This window comes from Anolis carolinensis, chromosome 3, assembly GCF_035594765.1.
Source record: "Anolis carolinensis isolate JA03-04 chromosome 3, rAnoCar3.1.pri, whole genome shotgun sequence".
Classification (NCBI taxonomy): Eukaryota; Metazoa; Chordata; class Lepidosauria; order Squamata; family Dactyloidae; genus Anolis; species Anolis carolinensis.
The window spans coordinates 282,470,067-282,489,215 of NC_085843.1; the positions used below are offsets into that span (position 1 = coordinate 282,470,067).

General features: G+C 43.4%; 1 protein-coding gene across 4 annotated transcripts in view; it reads right to left on the reverse strand.

Moving 5' to 3' along the window:
• The window catches only part of armc9 (armadillo repeat containing 9), a 135,236-nt gene that overhangs the window by 50,343 nt on the left and 65,744 nt on the right, over nt 1-19,149 (reverse strand). For all 4 annotated transcript variants that reach the window (XM_008120018.3, XM_008120017.3, XM_008120020.3 and 1 more), the window contains 2 exons: nt 16,288-16,378; nt 14,315-14,373 (listed from right to left, as the gene is read on the reverse strand). In XM_008120018.3, the coding sequence (XP_008118225.1) occupies nt 14,315-14,373; nt 16,288-16,378 (150 nt within the window). The remainder of the gene's footprint in view (nt 1-14,314; nt 14,374-16,287; nt 16,379-19,149) is intronic.

The following is a 19,149-nucleotide window of genomic DNA, read 5'->3' on the forward strand; positions in this document are numbered from 1 at the left end:
AAGGGCAGAATATAAATACTGTAAATAAATAAATAAATAAACTCCATCATTTGAGCAAGAGTTTATTTTCCTGTAATATCTCCTAGATATATTGTCAGGACCCAGGCTGCAGAGCACCAATAACCATGCACGGAGACCAGAATCTATCTAATATCTTTATTAAAGGAATATATAAAGTCAATAAAAACAAGTGAAGAATATAGTTCAGAAGTAGACCTTTCAGGAAAGGTCAAATATAGTCCAGGAAAACAATGTCCAATATGTGATATTAGAGTCCAAAGTTATAATCCAATAACCGAAACACACACTTTGCCAGGCAAAGTGTGGGGAAATGTCAGGGTCCTTTAGTCCAATGAAACTTGACAACAAGGCTGGAAGCAAACTAGATTCTTGGCAACAAGGCTTGATACGTGGCTACAAAAGACAATAAGCAAGAACAGGGTCCGTGGCGAGGTCCGTGGAACAAGGAAAGCTTGATGCTAGAACAAGGTCCGTGAAACAAGGCTTGGAACTTGGTCCTGGAGGCAAGGGACTGGAGTAGCGTAGTCCACACACGATCTCACTCCACAAGGTGACGAATTGACTCCGCAAGGATTTCTTTGCGGGCAAACACCTTTATAGGATCTTGTTTTCCCGCCAAGGAACACTTTCCCTGGGGAACAAGAAACGAAACCCATACTGTGTCCAGATGCATGACTCCTTAAGATTTCCCAAGGGAAACAGACTTAATCAGCTAATTGTCTGGCAGCTATCCTGGCGCTCCGGCGAGTCGCCTCCCTAGCGCCTCTATCTCGATTATAATAATCCCGGCGAGAAAATGGGGGAGATTTCTGCTCAAGGCTTGTTTGGCTGACTTCTGGTGGGCAAACATCTTGCAGGTGCAAGGGCTCCAATTCTGGCTGAAACGGTGGGAAACCCAAGTTTTCCTCTTCATCTGCCACAATAGTACTGGGGACGGGACTACATGGCCCATGAGTCATCACATATATTCTGTTTGCTGGGACTTTTGGCTTCTATTAAAAGGACCTTGTTTTATGCTCTATGTTTCTATGGACTTATTGCTTACAGCCTTGTTTTGTACCTATCTTTTGGAACTGAACTTTTACCCTTTTATGAACTATCTTTTGCCTATTTTCTAAATAAACTACTAAAGACTACTTTCTGTGTGTGGCTTGGTGTCTTTAGCAAGGTGAAGCTAACCTGAGGTGAGACAGGTGTTGCCTTTCTTATATTTGTGCATTTCAGTTTTTTGGCCTATAGACAGCATCTTACATTTAGCCCTGTTGAAACTCAAATAGCCAAAATAACTTCCTCTGAGGCAACTCATAGCTAAGGTTGTGTCCCTCTGAGTCTTTTCCAAGTGATGGCAACACTAGCAAGATGTGTTCAGAAGAGGTTTGCCACTGCTTCCCTTTGAGACTGAGAGAAGGTGACTTGCCCAATGTCAAACCCAGTGGGTTTCACTGCCCAGCAGAGATTCGAATCCCGACCTCCAGCATTGTAGTCCAAAACTCAAACCACTACACCACACTCTCCCTTAAATTGTCTTCTTCCCGAATGGGCATCTTCTATTTGCACGCTTCCTTGCTGGACTACCTGCCTTCTTGGAAAATGTGCCTTTTGCTTCCTCGCCCAACTGGTTCTATGCCAAAATCATGGCATTGAGACAGACAGGACTCAATAAGGCACAGTGAGAAAGGGAACATGCGAGGAGATTGTGTGTTCTGAAAAATCTTTGGCTCTCATAACTGAGAGATTTAAAAAAAAAACCCTGGTAAAGATTTTAAAACCTGGTAAAGATGCCTCCAATGCCAGGAACTATCGACCAATCTCCCTCTTACGTCATCTATATAAAGTCTATGAGAGGGTGCTATTAAATCGACTAGGACCTGTTATCGAACCCAAGCTTATTCCACAACAAGCAGGTTTCAGACCAGGGAAAAACTGTACAGGTCAAATTCTTCATCTGACTGAGCATATCGAGGAAGGCTATGAGAAAGGCTGCATTATGTGGTTTATACTGTTTTAATTCTTTTAATTTGCCTTTGTTTTGTATTGTTATATTGTGTGTTGAGGCCTTGGCCTTTGTAAGCCGCATCGAGTCCTTCGGGAGATGCTAGCGGGGTACAAATAAAGTTTAATAATAATAATAATAATTACGGGAACAGTTTTTGTGGACCTTACGGCAGCCTATGACACGGTGCAACATAAAAAAATGCTGCATAAAGTCTACCATACTACCCGGGACTTTGATTTTACAAAAACTGTCCAGACCCTCCTGGAAAATTGCAGCTTCTATGTGGAGTTTCAGGGCCAGAAAAGCAGATGGAGGAGGCAAAAGAATGGTTTACCCCAAGGCAGCGTTCTTGCACCGACCTTATTTAACATCTTCACAAACGACCAGCCACAACTCACAAAGAGCTTTATATATGCTGATGACCTTGGCCTTACAACACAAGCGAAAGATTTTGAAACAGTTGAAAACCAACTCACTAGAATCATAGAATCATAGAATCATAGAATAGTAGAGTTGGAAGAGACCTCAAGGGCCATCTAGTCCAACCCCCCGCTAAGAAGCAGGAAATCGCATTCAAAGCACCCCCGACAGATGGCCATCCAGCCTCTGCTTAAAAGCCTCCAAAGAAGGAGCCTCCACCACGGCCCGGGGGAGAGAGTTCCACTGCCGAACAGCTCTCACAGTGAGGAAGTTCTTCCTGATGTTCAGGTGGAATCTCCTTTCCTGTAGTTTGAAGCCATTGTTCCGTGTCCTAGTCTGCAGGGCAGCAGAAAATAAGCTTGCTCCCTCCTCCCTATGACTTCCCCTCACATATTTGTACATGGCTATCATGTCTCCTCTCAGCCTTCTCTTCTGCAGGCTAAACATGCCCAGCTCTTTAAGCCTCTCCTCATAGGGCTTGTTCTCCAGACCCTTAATCATTTTAGTTGCCCTCCTCTGGACGCTTTCCAGCTTGTCAGCATCTCCCTTCATCTGCGGTGCCCAAAACTGGACACAGTATTCCAGGTGTGGTCTGACCAAGGCAGAATAGAGGGGGAGCATGACTTCCCTGGATCTAGACGTTATTCCCCTATTGATGCAGGCCAAAATCCCATTGGCTTTTTTAGCTGCCGCATCACATTGTAGGCTCATGTTTAACTTGTTGTCCACGAGGACTCCAAGATCTTTTTCGCACACACTGCTGTCAAGCCAGGCGTCCCCCATTCTGTATCTTTGATTTCCATTTTTTCTGCCGAAGTGAAGTATCTTGCATTTGTCCCTGTTGAACTTCATTTTGTTAGTTTCGGCCCATCTCTCTAGTCTGTCAAGATCGTTTTGAATTCTGCTCCTGTCTTCTGGAGTGTTAGCTATCCCTCCGAGTTTGGTGTCATCTGCAAACTTGATGATCGTGCCTTCTAACCCTTCGTCTAAGTCGTTAATAAAGATGTTGAACAGAACCGGGCCCAGGACGGAGCCCTGCGGCACTCCACTTGTCACTTCTTTCCATGATGAAGACGACGCATTGGTGAGCACCCTTTGGGTTCGTTCGCTTAGCCAATTACAGATCCACCTAACCGTAGTTTTGTCTAGCCCACATTTTACTAGTTTGTTTGCCAGAAGGTCGTGGGGGACTTTGTCGAAGGCCTTACTGAAATCTAGATATGCTACATCCACGGCATTCCCTGTATCGACCCAACTCGTAACTCTATCGAAAAAAGAGATCAGATTAGTCTGGCATGACTTGTTTTTGGTAAATCCGTGTTGACTATTAGCAATGACCGCATTTGTTTCTAAGTGTTTGCAGACCACTTCCTTAATGATCTTTTCCAGAATCTTGCCTGGTATTGATGTGAGGCTGACCGGACGGTAATTGTTTGGGTCGTTCTTTTTTCCCTTCTTGAAGATAGGGACCACATTCGCCCTCCTCCAATCTGCTGGGACTTCTCCTGTTCTCCAAGAACTCTCGAAGATGATTGCCAGTGGTTCTGAAATAACTTCCGCTAGTTCCTTCAATACTCTTGGATGTAGCTGATCTGGCCCTGGGGACTTGAATTCGTTTAGAGTGGCCAGGTGTTCCTGGACAACTTGTTTCCCTATTTGGGGTTGGATTTCCCCCAATCCTTCGTCCATTCCATGTTGCTGAGGTTGAAGATGGCTTTCTTTTTGTGAGAAGACCGAGGCAAAGAAGGCATTAAGCAGTTCTGCCTTTTCCCTATCCCCTGTCACCATCACCCCATCTACTCCTTGCAGTGGCCCTATCGCCTCCTTTTTCTTCCTTTTTCTACCAACATAAGCAAAAAAACCTTTTTTGTTGTTTTTTATGTCCCTGGCAAGCCTGAGCTCATTTTGCGCTTTAGCCTTGCGAACCTTTTCCCTACAGGAGTTGGCTATACGTTTGAATTCTTCTTTGGTGATTTCTCCCCTTTTCCACTTCTTGTGCATGTCACTTTTGAGCTTTAGCTCAGTTAGAAGTTCTTTGGACATCCATTCTGGCTTCTTTGCACTTGTCTTATTTTTCTTCTTTGTTGGCACTGTTTGCATTTGCGCCTTGAGTATTTCACTTTTGAAAAACTCCCATCCATCCTTAACTCCCTTGTTTTTTAATATCGGCGTCCATGGAATGCCGCTCAGTAATTCCTTCATTTTTTGGAAGTCAGCTCTCTTAAAGTCCAGAATGCGTGTTTGACTTGTCTTAGTTTCAGCATTCCTTTGTATTGCAAACTGCAGGAGCACATGGTCACTTGCCCCTAAGGATCCAACCACTTCAACTGTATTGATCAGGTCTTCCACATTTGTTAAGATTAGATCAAGAGTTGCTGATCCCCTTGTTGCCTCTTCTACCTTCTGGACCATAAAATTATCTGCAAGGCAAGTGAGGAATTTGTTGGACTTTGTACTCTTGGCTGAGTTTGTTTTCCAGCAGATATCGGGATAATTGAAATCGCCCATGACTACTATATCTCTTCTTTGTGCCTGTTTGGTCAGCTGTTGACAGAAGGCTTCATCAAGTCCTTCATCCTGACTCGGAGGTCTGTAGTAGACACCCACGACAAGATCTTTTTGAGTCCCGGTTCCCTTGATTCTTATCCAGATGCTTTCAAGCTGGTTTCCCGGATTACAGTCTTCCATTTCTTCTGCAACGTAACTGTTTTTGACATATAAAGCTACTCCCCCTCCTCTCCCCTTTGTTCTATTTCTGTGAAAGAGGTTATAGCCCTCAATGGTTAAATTCCAGTGATGGGAGTCATCCCACCAGGTTTCAGTGATGCCTATGACATCGTATGTGTGGTGCTGTGCTAGGAGTTGGAGTTCGTCTTGCTTATTTCCCATGCTCTGAGCATTAGTGTAAAGACATGTAAGCCCCTGTGACCTCCCCTCGAACTGTTTATTTGGGATTATTGTGCTCTCTGTACTTGGTCCTTGCTGTGTTTGTGCAGCCCTCCGTTTAGCCTTACGGCGGTTCCCTGTGGTCGTGGGTAATATAGTGTTCGCCAGGCTGTTGTTCCCCTCCCCCAGTGGATTTAGTTTAAAGTGCGCCTGATGAGGTTTGTGAGTCTGTGTGCAAAAAGATGTTTTCCTACTTGTGTGAGATGCACCCCATCGCTTGCCAGTAGTCCATCCTCTTGGAAGAGTAGACCATGGTCAAGGAAGCCAAAATGCTCCTCTTGACACCATTTTCTGAGCCAGTTATTGACCTGTACTATTTTTCCGGCCCTTGTAGAGCCATGTCCTACAACGGGGAGGAGGGATGAAAAGATCACATGTACATTATACAGTTTTAGCTTTGTTCCCAGAGCTCGAAAATCATTTGTGATCTTTTGAAAAGTATGCCTAGCGGTGTCATTGGTACCTACATGAATCAACATAAGGTGGGGAGGGTGATGGGGCTTTAGGAGCCTGCTGAGCCTCTGAGTGATATGGTGTATTTTTGCCCCCGGGAGGCAGCATGTTTCTCGAGCCATCCCATCCGGTCTGGAAATGATGGCTTCCGTTCCTCTAAGGAGGGAGTCACCTACTACCAAGACCTGTTTCCTTTGAGGATTGACAGGGTCCCTTTTGTGCAAGACAGTGTGTATGTCCCCTGAAGAGTGTTCCTGTTGAAGTGAATCATGTAGGTGTAAAGTGTTGTCCTCCTCCTCAACATCCCCAGTGCATTCATCAATGACAATCCATTGAGATACATCCGAGAGCCCATTACTCTCCCAAGGATGTTCCTGTTGCTCCTGGTCTATGATTGGGGGTGGAGCATTTGCATGATTACATAAGTGTGACTGTGGTGATGCACTGTCCCTGTCAGGGCTATCCCCTGCGCATTGATCCAGGATGGTCCACTGAGTGGTATCTAAGAAACTGTGGTCCTCCACAAGATGTGTTTCCTGATTGTATGTTAATGATGTAAGAATTTCAAATCTGTTGTGTAAATGCAGCTGAGCAGAGGAGTTCTGTGGAGGCTGCCTGGTCCTGCGTCTCCTTCTATGGGTGACCTCCTTCCAAGCCTGAGGGTTGTCTACCTTTGAGTTGATCTCCCCATAAGGTTCCTGATCATGGTCTTGGTGGTGTTGGTGTGATGCAGGCTGCTGATCTACAGCAGCGTGTTGTGCAGTGTCCAAGAAGAGCTCGAGTGCCTGAATGTCCTTAAGGGTCTTAATACGGTGCTCGAGCTGTTGGATCCTCTGCTCCATCAGAGTCATCTGTTTGCATTTGGAGCAGATGTAGTTGTCTAGTTTTTGTGTGAAAAAGCGGAACATGCCACAGCTGGTGCATGTGATGGGAATGTTTTGCTTTTGTTGCATCTCTTGGTGAGCGTGGTGGCCAAGTGGGATCTTTGTACAGTTAAGTAATATGCACGCACTTTATGTGCAGACTGCAACAAACCACGTCTTTGTGTATTTGTTTATGTTGCTTTGTTTCCTGTATGTACTGCAAAGGATAGTTAGTAAAGGTGCCTTTACAGGAGCCAAGCCCAAACTCAGTTTAAAATCTTAGCCAAATCTTAGCCAAATCCTACCTGAAGCCAGGGAGCAAAAATGTCCTCCTGCTTCCTCTGCTTCTGCGAGAACCAACTAATGCCTTGAAAGATCTCTCCAGCTACTACAAAGAGAACCACCTGAAGCCGAACCCTTCCAAAACACAAGTGTGTGCTTTCCACCTACGTAACCACGAAGCCAACAGGAAACTGAAAGTTACTTGGGAAGGCCAAGAGCTCGAACACTGTTTCCATCCTAAATACCTTGGTGTCACCTTAGATCGAACACTAACATATAGGAAACACTGCATGAACACCAAGCACAAAGTAGCTGCACGCAATAACATCCTGCGGAAACTGACTGGCAGCGCATGGGGAGCAGACCCACAAGTAGTAAGAACATCAGCCCTGGCCTTGTCTTTCTCAACTGCGGAGTACGCCTGTCCTGTTTGGCACAAGTCTGCCCATGCAAAGCAGGTGGACATAGCACTGAATGAAACATGCAGAATAATCACAGGAGGCCTTAAACCTACGCCTGTTGATAAACTCTACAAATTAGCTGGCATTGCCCCTCCTGACGTGCGACGGGAAGTTGCTGCTAACGGTGAGAGAAATAAGGTTGAACACTGTGAAAGCCACCCACTGCATGGCTATCACCCTCCTCCCACCAGACTCAAATCAAGGAAGGGCTTCATGAGAACCACCACTCCTCTTGATGTTCCTCCAGCAACAGCAAGGGTGTCTCTCTGGGCAGCTAAACCTGGCAATTCTAACTGGATGCCCCCCCCCCCAAGAGGGTCTTCCTCCAGGGGCAAACCAAGAATGGGCAACATGGAAGTCCCTGAACAGACTCAGAAGCGGAGTGGGCAGATCTAAAGACAACTTGGCAAGGTGGCACTACCTGGAGGAATCCTCCACCTTGTGTGACTGTGGAGCTGAACAAACAACTCCGCATATGTATGCTTGCCCAGAATGTCCTGCCTCATGCACAGAGGAGGAGTTGTTTAAAGCTACGGACGATGCGGTTGCTGTTGCCCGTTTTTGGTCTAAAACTATTTAGTTGCTTGTGATTTCCTTTTTTTTCATCATTTTAAAATGTATTTGTAATGCAATGCTTTTGACACAAAATAAATAAATAACTGAGAGATAAGAAAATCTTCCTTTTGGAAATGACTGCGAGGGAGGAAAATGGCACCCAAAGTATTGGAAAGCCTAGTTAAAATTTCAAATATTCTGGAGTCATAAAACATACACATCCGGGGAGTATTTTGTTCTTGGTTTGAAGTTAGCTTACAGAAGGCATTGCAATAAGGCTGGGAATCATGAGGTTCATTGGTTAACGTGTATGTTGCCATTTGTTGCATTTGGATGTTGCAAAGCTAGGTGTCAACTGGATGTCCACTATTACTTTAAACATGCCACAAAGTTTGCTCTAAAGGTCACAAAGCAGAAGCTTACATTTCCCACAAGTAACACAGAATACAAATGAAGGTGCATGACTTCAGGGTGCTTCTCAACCCACCGGTCTTCCTCCAGAGGCTAAAACTCGGAAATATACACGTCATGTTATTGCATAATCCCAGTTCACAAAATGCCAAGTAATTCCTTCCTGCATTCCAGGGGAACAATGGTCCCCACCTTTAAGGTGTGTCACGAGATTTACTATTTGCTTTTAAAAAGTGACAGATGGAAAAAGGGACATCCTGCCAAGTAGCCCTTGTGCCATTGAGAAAGGCAAGCCTTGTAAATCAATTCTGCAATGGAAGGGTTACACCTGTACAATCAGATGAGTAGTATTTCTAGAGGAAACGTCGCAGCTAAATTACTGGCAAAGCCCTCAATGGGAAAGCCTTTCACTTTGGCCTGGAGAAACTTTGCTCAGAATCAAGATGTTGAAAGGACTTTTGTTGGCCACTGAGTCCATCGCTTTGGCTCAATCTCCATCCAGCCTGAGCATCCCAGCAGGTCGCGACATCCAGAGAAAGAGACATTGGCAATTGGTTCCATTAGAGAACAGCTCTTACTATCAAGAAGTCTCTTCAACACCACATAGTTTCTTCTAAAGCTCAATCAAATGAACTCTCATGTAACTTTGAATATCAGGACTTGATTCTTCCTTCTAGTGCAGGAGAGACTACACCTGCCCGGTGACAAGAAAAGCATTCCTTAAATACAATGCAAGCACAAACCATTAAAGCTAAAACTATATCAGCAGTGCAATATGCTGCCTGGGAGTCTGGAAGAGTCTCCTTTTCTAGAGGTTTTTAAGCAGAGTCTGGATGGCCCTCAGTTGGAAGTGCTTTGATTGTGTGTTCCTGCATGGCAGAAAGGGGCTGGACTGGATGGATTTTGGGATCTCTTCCAAATATATGAGCATATCTACAGCAGTCTGAGAAGATATTTCATAGAGGGCAGTAGGAAGTAAAAGCATCACCATTTGAAGGTGTGCTGTGAAGGAGTTTAGCCTTCCTGAGTTGGAACCAATTTTGGTTGGCCATGGATATCCTGATAGAGAAGGGCAATGGGAAGAGGCGGAGTGGGCAGATAACAAAGGCTGCCCCATAGCTGAGAGGGCAGGCCTAGTCTGTCCTGTTTCAGAAGGTAGAATCAGGTCTCATTGTTTAAAATTGCAGGAAAGTAAATTTTGATTGAACAACAGAAGGGACTTCTTGATAGTAAGAGCTGTTCTCTAATGGAACCCACTGCCAAGGTCTCTTTCTCTGGATGTCGTAAGAAAGAATTGCAGTCAAGCTTTGCCTATGATGGGCAGTACCATTCACAGTAAGAGAAAATAATAATGGTAAAGGTTTCCCCTGACGTTAAGTCCAGTCATGTCTGACTCTGTGGGTTGGTGCTCATCTCCATTTCCAAGCCGAAGAGCCGGCGTTGTCTGTAGACACCTCCAAGGTCATGTGGCTAGCATGACTGCATGGAGCATTGTTACCTTCCCGCCGGAGTGGTATCTATTAATCTACTCACATTGGCATGTTTTCGAACTGCTAGGTTGGCAGGAGCTGGAGCTAACAGTGATCGCTCCCGCCGCTCCCGGGGATTGAACCTTGGACCTTTTGGTCTGCAAGTTCAGCAACTCAGCGCTTTAACGTACTTTGCCACCAGGGCTCCTAAGAGAAAATACACACACACATATATCCCAAGAGATACCATCCATCCTATCATCTATCCATCTTGCTCTCTCAGAAAGAGAGAATCCCACAGGTCAGGAAATCCTTAATGCACTTGATAACATCATTAGCGATCCCTTGTGGGTGAGTATGATTGCCTTGGTAACAAATCAACGGTGAACAGCAAATGTAGAGATTCAGCATCGTTTGGCAGTGCAATATGTTGTCTGGGAGTCCGGTGGAGTCTCTGGATGGCCATCATTTTGGAGAGCTTCAATTATGTTCCTGATTATCAGAATGGGGTGTGACTGGATGGCCCTTGGGGGCTCTTTCAACTCTAGGATTCTATCATTCTACAGCAGGTATGGGCAACCCCAGGCCCAGCGGCCAGATGTGGCCCCTTGGGCTCTTTTCTCAGGCCCTCCTCTATCTCACCTTCCTATCCTTCCTATCTTCTCTCTTTTCTTCCTCCTTCCATCTTCCCTTCCCTTCCATCCTTCCTTCCCTTCTACCCTTCCTTCCTTCCTTCCTTCCTTCCTTCCTTCCTTCCTTCCTTCCTTCCTTCCTTCCTTCCTTTCTTCCTTTTTCCTTCCTCCTTTCCTCCTGCGAGATGTTTAGCTGGGAGAAGAGAAGGTAGAGAGGAAACATGAGAACAGTGTTTCTAGATTTTAAAGGGTGTCCTATTGAGAAAGAGGGGGGGGGGGGGGAAAACTGATTTTCTGCTGCATTAGAGACCAGGGTACTAAGTAGCAATGGTTTCAAATGGCAGGGAAAGAAAATTGACTGAAAAGATTAGGAAGGACTTCCTGAGAGTTGTTGTATGTCTTTCGGGCTGTGTGGCCATGTTTCAGAAGTATTCTCTCCTGATGTTTCGCCCACATCTATGGCAGGCATCCTGGACACAGTATATTATTTGAGAACACAGAAATGCTGGACCACTCCAACAACTTTCATGTCAGACGACACAGAGAAGCCATTGAAATCCACAAGCATGTGGACAACTTCAACAGAAAGGAGGAAACCATGAAAATGAACAAAATCTGGCTACCAGTATTAAAAAAAACTAAAAAATCAGAACAGTAGATGGGAAGCAACACTCTGAGGGCAGAGGAGCCCCAAGGACGGCTAATGACTCTGAACAAAGGATGCCCCCCAGGCAAGAGACAAACCTTTCCAATGCTAATTAGGGTGATTAACTGAAACATTAGCGCTGGCTTCCAATTGACAAAGGACTCTTGTCACACCCTGGACTCTCCACAGATATATATTTACCTTCCTTGCCTAGTTTATCTATGCCTCACAACCTCTGAAGATGCCTGCCATAGATGTGGGCGAAACGTCAGGAGAGAATACTTCTGGAACATGGCCACACAGCCCGAAAGACATACAACAACCCTGTGATCCCGGTCATGAAAGTCTTCGACAACACATTGGACTTCCAGAGAGTAAGAGCTGTTGGAGAGCGGCATAGGCTGCCTCGGAGTGCGATGAAGGCTTTTCAGCAGAGGCTGTCTATTAGGAGTACTTTGGTTGTGCCTTCTTGCATGGCAGGGGGTTGGACTGGATGGCTCTTGGGGGTCTCTTCCAGCTCCAAGATTCTATACTAGGAGTAGGCAATAGGGGATTTCATGGATACACTTTTGTCTCCCATCCATCATCTCATCTTGACCAAGGCCAGCCCTTTTGGGATCCAAACGTTTCCCATCTTTCTTTCACTTTCTGCCTCTAAAAGAGAAGAGAAAGGCCAGGGAGGGGGCTTGGGGAGAACCCCCTTCTTCTGACCCACCCACCCGATCCAACGCCCTCAAGCTAGAAAGTTTGGCCATGCCTGTTCTACAGCCTGCTCACCCATGAATCGTGGCCCTGACTTCCGCTCATTACGCAAATCCCTTCACGGGGTTACAGAACAGGTAATACAGGGACAATGTTTGAGGACAAAATGTAAAGGAAGAGCGTAAGAGTGTGAAGTTGTTTGACACCAGCCACCATCTGCCAGCTGGTGTTTCCTGTCGGTGAGCGTGCGTAAGGCTAAACCAACAGCCCTTCAAAACCTGAATGAAATTCTGCAATCGTATTGTAGCTGTAACACACCAACTAGAGATAATTTTCCCACCCGCAGGAAACTGCTCTCGGCCCTTGTTCAAAAAAGGAAGGGAAAACTGCTCTGCGGTGTTAAAAGATGTACCTGGGAAACAAAATTCACAGAAATTTGCTGAATGCGGAATACAGCAAAACCAGGATGCTAGATCACTGCAACCGTCTTTAACCTTTGGTTTGCTGGCGTTCAATGACTCAACACTAGGTTTTCTTGGCAAAGTTGATTCAAGAGAAAGTTTGTTATTGCCTTCCTCTAAGAAGAGAACATGACTTGCTCCGAGTTAACTTCTAGTACCTTTGGAACACATGTCCAATTCTAAGTCCTGTTATCCTTTTACAGATTCCAGTAATAAAGCAGGTTTTATAGTTCTCCAAGGGAGCCCCTGATGGTGCAGTGTGTTAAAGCGTTGAGCTGCTGAACTTGCAGACCGAAAGGTCGTAGGTTTGAATCCGGGGAGCAGAGTGAGCACCCGCTGTTATCTCCAGCTTCTGCCAATCTAGTACAGTAGAGTCTCACTTATCCAAGCCTCGCTTATCCAAGCTTCTGGATAATCCAAGCCATTTTTGTAGTCAATGTTTTCAATACATCATGATATTTTGGTGCTAAATTCGTAAATACAGTAATTACAACATAACATTACTGTGTATTGAACTACACAGTAGTTCAAATTTGTTGTATAACATGATGTTTTGGTGCTTAATTTGTAAAATCATAACCTAATTTGATGTTTAATAGGCTTTCCCTTAATCTCTCCTTATTATCCAAGATATTCGCTTATCCAAGCTTCTGCCGGCCCGTTTAGCTTGGATAAGTGAGACTCTACTGTAGTCCGAAAACATGGAAATGTGAGTAGATGAATAGGTACTGCTCTGGCAGGAAGGTAACGGCACTCCATGCAGTAATGCTGGCCATATGACCTTGGAGGTGTCTACGGACAACGTCAGCTCTTTGGCTTAGAAATGGAGATGAGCACCAACCCCCAGAGTCGGACTCGACTTCACTTAATGCCAAGGAGAAACCTTTACCTTTACCTATAGTTCTCCAAATGTCTACCAAGGACCTTGGAATATCTAGATTACCGGCTGTTAGGAATTCTGGGAGCTGAAGTCCAGAACACCTGGAGGGCCCAAGTTTGCCCATGCCTGGTCTAGGTCCTCGGGTTTTCATAAAAGTGATGTGCTTAAACGCCTTCTGCGCCTTCAACTGGTAGCAGGGTCTCAAATGAAAAAGATGAGAACTGGCTTTCTTTCTTTCTTTCTGTTCTACTGGATGAAAGGCCTTTTATAACCTGCAAGATGACATCAGCACAGGCTCTTAACGTCTCCTGTTGAATGCGTGGAGGCGGTCGCAAGGGAGACCTCCTTGCTGGATGCAGCCCAAAGTCATATAACTGCAGCCAGGTTTATTCCTAGCACTTCGTTAAAGCTCCCCTTTAAATAGACTACAAAGACCTCACAGAGCAGCAGATCCAACTTTCACAGATTGCCCTTTGAAGGCCACTTTCTGGCATCCTTTTCATTCTGGTATATTTCCCAGAATGTCCCATCACTACTGCTGAGATGGACTTTTAATAGTATGCTGTTTTGCATTGTTATAGGGTGAGAGGAAGGGAGGGTATCACCAAATATGAATATTGTATAGATGTTAGGTTGTATTGTACTAGTTTATGTATATATACATGTATATAGATTTGCTTCATTGATTTTTATGAATACAATAGTGTCTCACTTATCCAAGCCTTGCTTATCCAAGTTTCTGGATTATCCAAGCCATTTTTGTAGTCAATGTTTTCAATATATCGTGATATTTTGGTGCTAAATTCGTAAATACAGTAATTACAACATAAAATTACTGTGTATTGAACTACTTTTTCTGTCAAATTTGTTGTATAACATGATGTTTTGATGCTTAATTTGTAAAATCATAACCTAATTTGATGTTTAATAAGCTTTTCCTTAATCCCTCCTTATTATCCAAGATATTCGCTTATCCAAGCTTCTGCTGGCCCGTTTAACTTGGATAAGTGAGACTCTACTGTTTTTAATTTGAAAAAAACACACACAAATAAAAACAGTAATAAAACAATCAACCAATCTATTCAAACTTTCCTGTGACAAGCTTTTAAAACTCACTTCGTCATTATCTTCTTTTTCCTCATCATCAGACTCAGCGCTATCATCCAGTGGTTCATCTAAAAGAAAAAGGATTAAAAGTAACACCAAATAAAAATGGCAGCTTGCTTGCAATTCATTGAATCTATAACTGCCTCCTCTTGAAAAATACAACAGTGACTGAACCCTGACTCACATTCTTTCAATGGCTACAATATAGAATTGATTTTTTTCTCCCTCTGAGGCCTGATGTATTTGGCCCTGTGATTTTCATCACTTCTGCAAAAGGCAAGTTGTAATAGCATAGTCACTTGGGTAACAGTTAAATTCAATCCACAGCAGACTAGCTGTGCAACTAGCTTGCTTATAGCCATACTGCAGTATTCAAACACACGGGTACAACTTTTCCAAAATTAAGATAGCTGAGATGTGCTTAAAAAACAGGGTAAATGGACACCAACAATATGACAATACAATCATACAATTGCCCCAGGAATAATAATAATAATAACAACAACAACAACAACAACAACAACAACAACAACAACAATAATAATAATAATAATAATAATATATTTATACCACACCACCATATCCCCATGGGGACTCAGGGCGGCTTACATGGGGCAGAGGTCCGAACAGCATAATTAAACAAAATAAACAATAACATAAACACAATTCACAGTAAAAAAAAAAGATAAAAACAGAATACAATATGAAACAAGAATATTGTAACAGTTAAAAACCAGTCAACTAAAACAGCAATGCAAGAGTAAAATGTAGAATCATAGAATCATAGAATAGTAGAGTTGGAAGAGACCCATGGGCCATCCAGACCAACCCCCCGCCCAGTAGCAGGAAATCGCATTCAAAGCATGAATTAAAATACATAGATGATAAGGACATAATAAATACAGGATAAATGATTAAAACATTCTGGGGTATATTAGCTCTGGCATGACTGCATGGAGAACTGTTACCTTCCCGCCAGAGTACCTACTGATCTACTCACATTTCCATGTTTTCGAACTGCTAGGTTGGCAGAAGCTGGAGCTAACAGCGGGTGCTCACTCCGCTCCCGGGATTTGAACCTGGGACCTTTCGGTCTGCAAGTTCAGCAGCTCAGTGCTTTAACACACTTTGCCATATACCACACTTAATTCAGTTGAACATAGTTTCAGACAAGTAGTCTCACGCTTTCAGCATAAAGCTTTTGGATTCCATCTCTGTAGGCTTTCAGCCAACCTAGTAGCTCGAAAACATGGAAATGTCAGTAGATGAATAGGTACCTCTCCGGCGGGAAGGTAACAGCACTCCATGCAGTAATGCTGGCCACATGACCTAGGAGGTGTCTATGGACAACGCCGGCTCTTCGGCTTAGAAATGGAGATGAGCACCAACCCCCAGAGTCAGACATGACTGGATTTAACGTCAGGGGAAACCTTTACCTTATCTGTGATTAAGCACAGGATAAAGCAATTGTATTGCAATCCTTGGAGACAAATGCCACTGAAGTCAATAGTGTTTATCACCAAATAAACTCCATTATGGAAAAAGCTGTCCAGACTTACTATATCTAGCAAGTCCGATTGACATGAATGGTATGTGATGGTAAAAGAATTCCATGAACTGGCCTTGGAACATAAGATACTCCGCAGTCAGAAACCGGGCTGTGGCGCAGGCTGGAGAGCAGCCAGTTGCAACCAGCTGCAATGAATCACTCTGACCAGGAGGTCATGAGTTCGAGGCCCGCTCGAAGCCTATGTTTGTCTTGTCTTTGTTCTGTGTTAAAGGCATTGAATGTTTGCCTATATGTGTAATGTGATCCGCCCTGAGTCCCCTTTGGGGTGAGAAGGGCGGAATATAAATGCTGTAAATAAATAAAATAAATAATAAATAAACCTGCACTTCTTCCTATCCTGAGCAGCACAAACATTCTAAGTGTTTTCTCTTCAAAAGCTACAGCACAGAAAATAATGGTGAATTCCTTTCACCTGATTTAAGCTGCTTGATAATGAACTCAATCTGCTGGATCATATCAGCATTTCCTTCCTCAATGTAGCAGCGCAGAATGTCTTCCATTTCCTGGATGGGTTGGAAAAAAACAAAGCCGCGTCAGTGGCCGGTGCTTCAGATGGGTGACCCCAAGTCAGGGTCATTTCCCTGGGGAGACAGACGCAGCATCTGTCTGGCTGCAGAAGGATGAGAAGTGGAAATGAAGCCTCCGCACCAGGCATGGGCCAACTTGGGCCCTCCAGGTGTTTTGGACTTCAACTCTCACAATTCCTAACAGCCGGTAGGCTGTTAGGAATTGTGGGAGTTGAAGTCCAAACACCTGGAGGGCCCAAGTTGGCCCATGCCTGTTCTAGTCAAGTCTGTGATTGATCTGAGAGTGGCAACTTCATGCTTTGGATAATTTCCTATCTAACTTCATAACACAGAAATACCTTAAGTCTCCAATGGCCTGCTTCTTAGAAAACCGAATCCCGTTTTCTCCCCGGAAAAGTATGTAGAGTATGTTCTTTTCTAATGATAAGTAATATATCTGTAACATGGTATTCAAACTAGATAACATGAACACCTTAATGAAAGATTTTGGAGATTTTTTGGAACTCTAGAACTCCCTTCCTAAAGAAATCAGAACAGCCCCTTCTCTCCATTCCTTCAAGAAACACTAAAAACCTTCCTGTGTATGTTGGCTTATGGAGAGGAAGATGATTAGTTTTTACTATCGGTGTTAACCCATCTGACGAAGTTGACAACAATCCCTTTAACTTAATGAAGAACTATATATTTATATATTTTATCTTATATTTTTTATAATTTTATAATTTACTTATACATATTTTAATGGTCTGATCTGCCTATCTATATATATAAAAGAGTGATGGCATCAGGGCAGCGGACAAAACAAAAAAACTACAGGCCCCCCAACCTCGAAATTTGACAACACAACCCATCATTCACGGCTCTAGGTTGATACAACAAAAAGAAAAGAAAAATAAAGTCCTAATTACAGGGAGAGGAATAATAGTTTTTATCCAATTGCTGCCAGTTAGAAGGCTAAGCTCTGCCCACTTGGTCTCCTAGCAACCCACTCAGCCCAGGGGACAGGCAGAGTTAGGCCTCACTTAGGCCTCTTCTACATATTATCTAATTTGCACTGGATTATATGGCAGTGTAGACTCAAGGCCCTTCCACACAGCTATATAACCCATTTAGAATCTTATTTTATCTGCTTTGAACTGGATTATCTTGACTCCACACTGCCATATAATCCACTTCAGTGTGCATACTAAACATAAAGACAACCATACAACAGACATTCAATACCACCACTACCTCAACAATTTCTCACCAACACCAACACCAATGGGCACATCTAGTGTTGTTATATATGAAGCCTGAATGAGCTACATGTTTTAGTCAAAGTTGGTTTATTGTCCTATTTTAACTGTTTATTAATTTGCTTGTCTTAACTGACTTAATTTGCTTAATTTGTTTTGTATACGGCACTGAATGTTTTCCAATTTTCCTTTTGGAAGCCACCCTGAGTCCCTCCGGGAAGAGAGGGTGGATTAAAAAGCAAGTATTATTATTATCATTATTATTAATATTTTGTTTCTACACACTCCCCCACAAAAAATTTTCAGGAAAAAAAAACTGTTTTCTTCCCCAATTTTTCTGTTCTTTTTCCCCCCAGACCATTACTAATCATTACTCTTTGACTCTTCCAATCCAAAGGATGAATATATATATACACACACACACACACACACACACACACACACACACACACAGTAGAGTCTCACTTATCCAACGTAAACGGGCCGGCAGAAAGTTGGATAAGCGAATATGTTGGATAATAAGGAGAGATTAAGGAAAAGCCTATTAAACATTAAATTAGGTTATGATTTTACAAATTAAGCACCAAAACATGTTATACAACAAATTTGACAGAAAAAGTAGTTTATTATACATTAATGCTATGTAGTAATTACTGTATTTACGAATTTAGCACCAAAATATCACGATGTATTGAAAACATTGACTACAAAAATGCGTTGGATAATCCAGAACGTTGGATTAGCAAGTGTTGGATAAGTGAGACTCTACTGTGTGTGTGTGTGTGTGTGTGTGTGTGTGTGTGTGTGTGTGTGTATATATATATATATATATATATATATATATATATATATATATATATATATATATTCAAAGGCTTTCATGGCTGGAATCACTGGGATGTGGTTTCCAGGCTATATGTCTGTGTTCTAGCAGCATTTTCATTTCTCCTGCATTCTCTGAAGATGCCAGCCACAGATGTAGGCAAAATGTCAGAAGGAAATGCTGCTAGAACATGGCCATACAACCCGGAAACCTCACAACATCCTAATGAATGCATATCATTGCATTTTTTGACTATCAGAAGCTGCCTAGTGATAATAAGATTCTTGTCCTACTTAGGAAAATAATTAAAGCTCCTCCTGAGGATCCTTCTCATCTCAGCAGAATCGCAAACCTTTCCTCAAGTGATACAGAAAGGGGCTGATGATGAGTGGCAGCTTCAAAACAAAGCCATTCCAGCCACCCATTTAAAAGCCCTGTGTCTTCAGAGATAGCCTTTGAGAACAGGCAAGGGAAGATAACAATCCCAGGGAAGAACAACAGCATCCAACCACTTTACAATTACACAGATTTTGCATAATGGCAAAAGAGAGTGAGAGCAGGCTCCAATCAGAAGCAAAGCCTGCTTTTGTTCCGCTTTTGTTCCACCTCCAGCCATGGCTATCTTCTCCCCAAAGACAGCAGCAGCAGCAGCACTGCAGAAGACATTCATCACCCCTCTGCTTTCA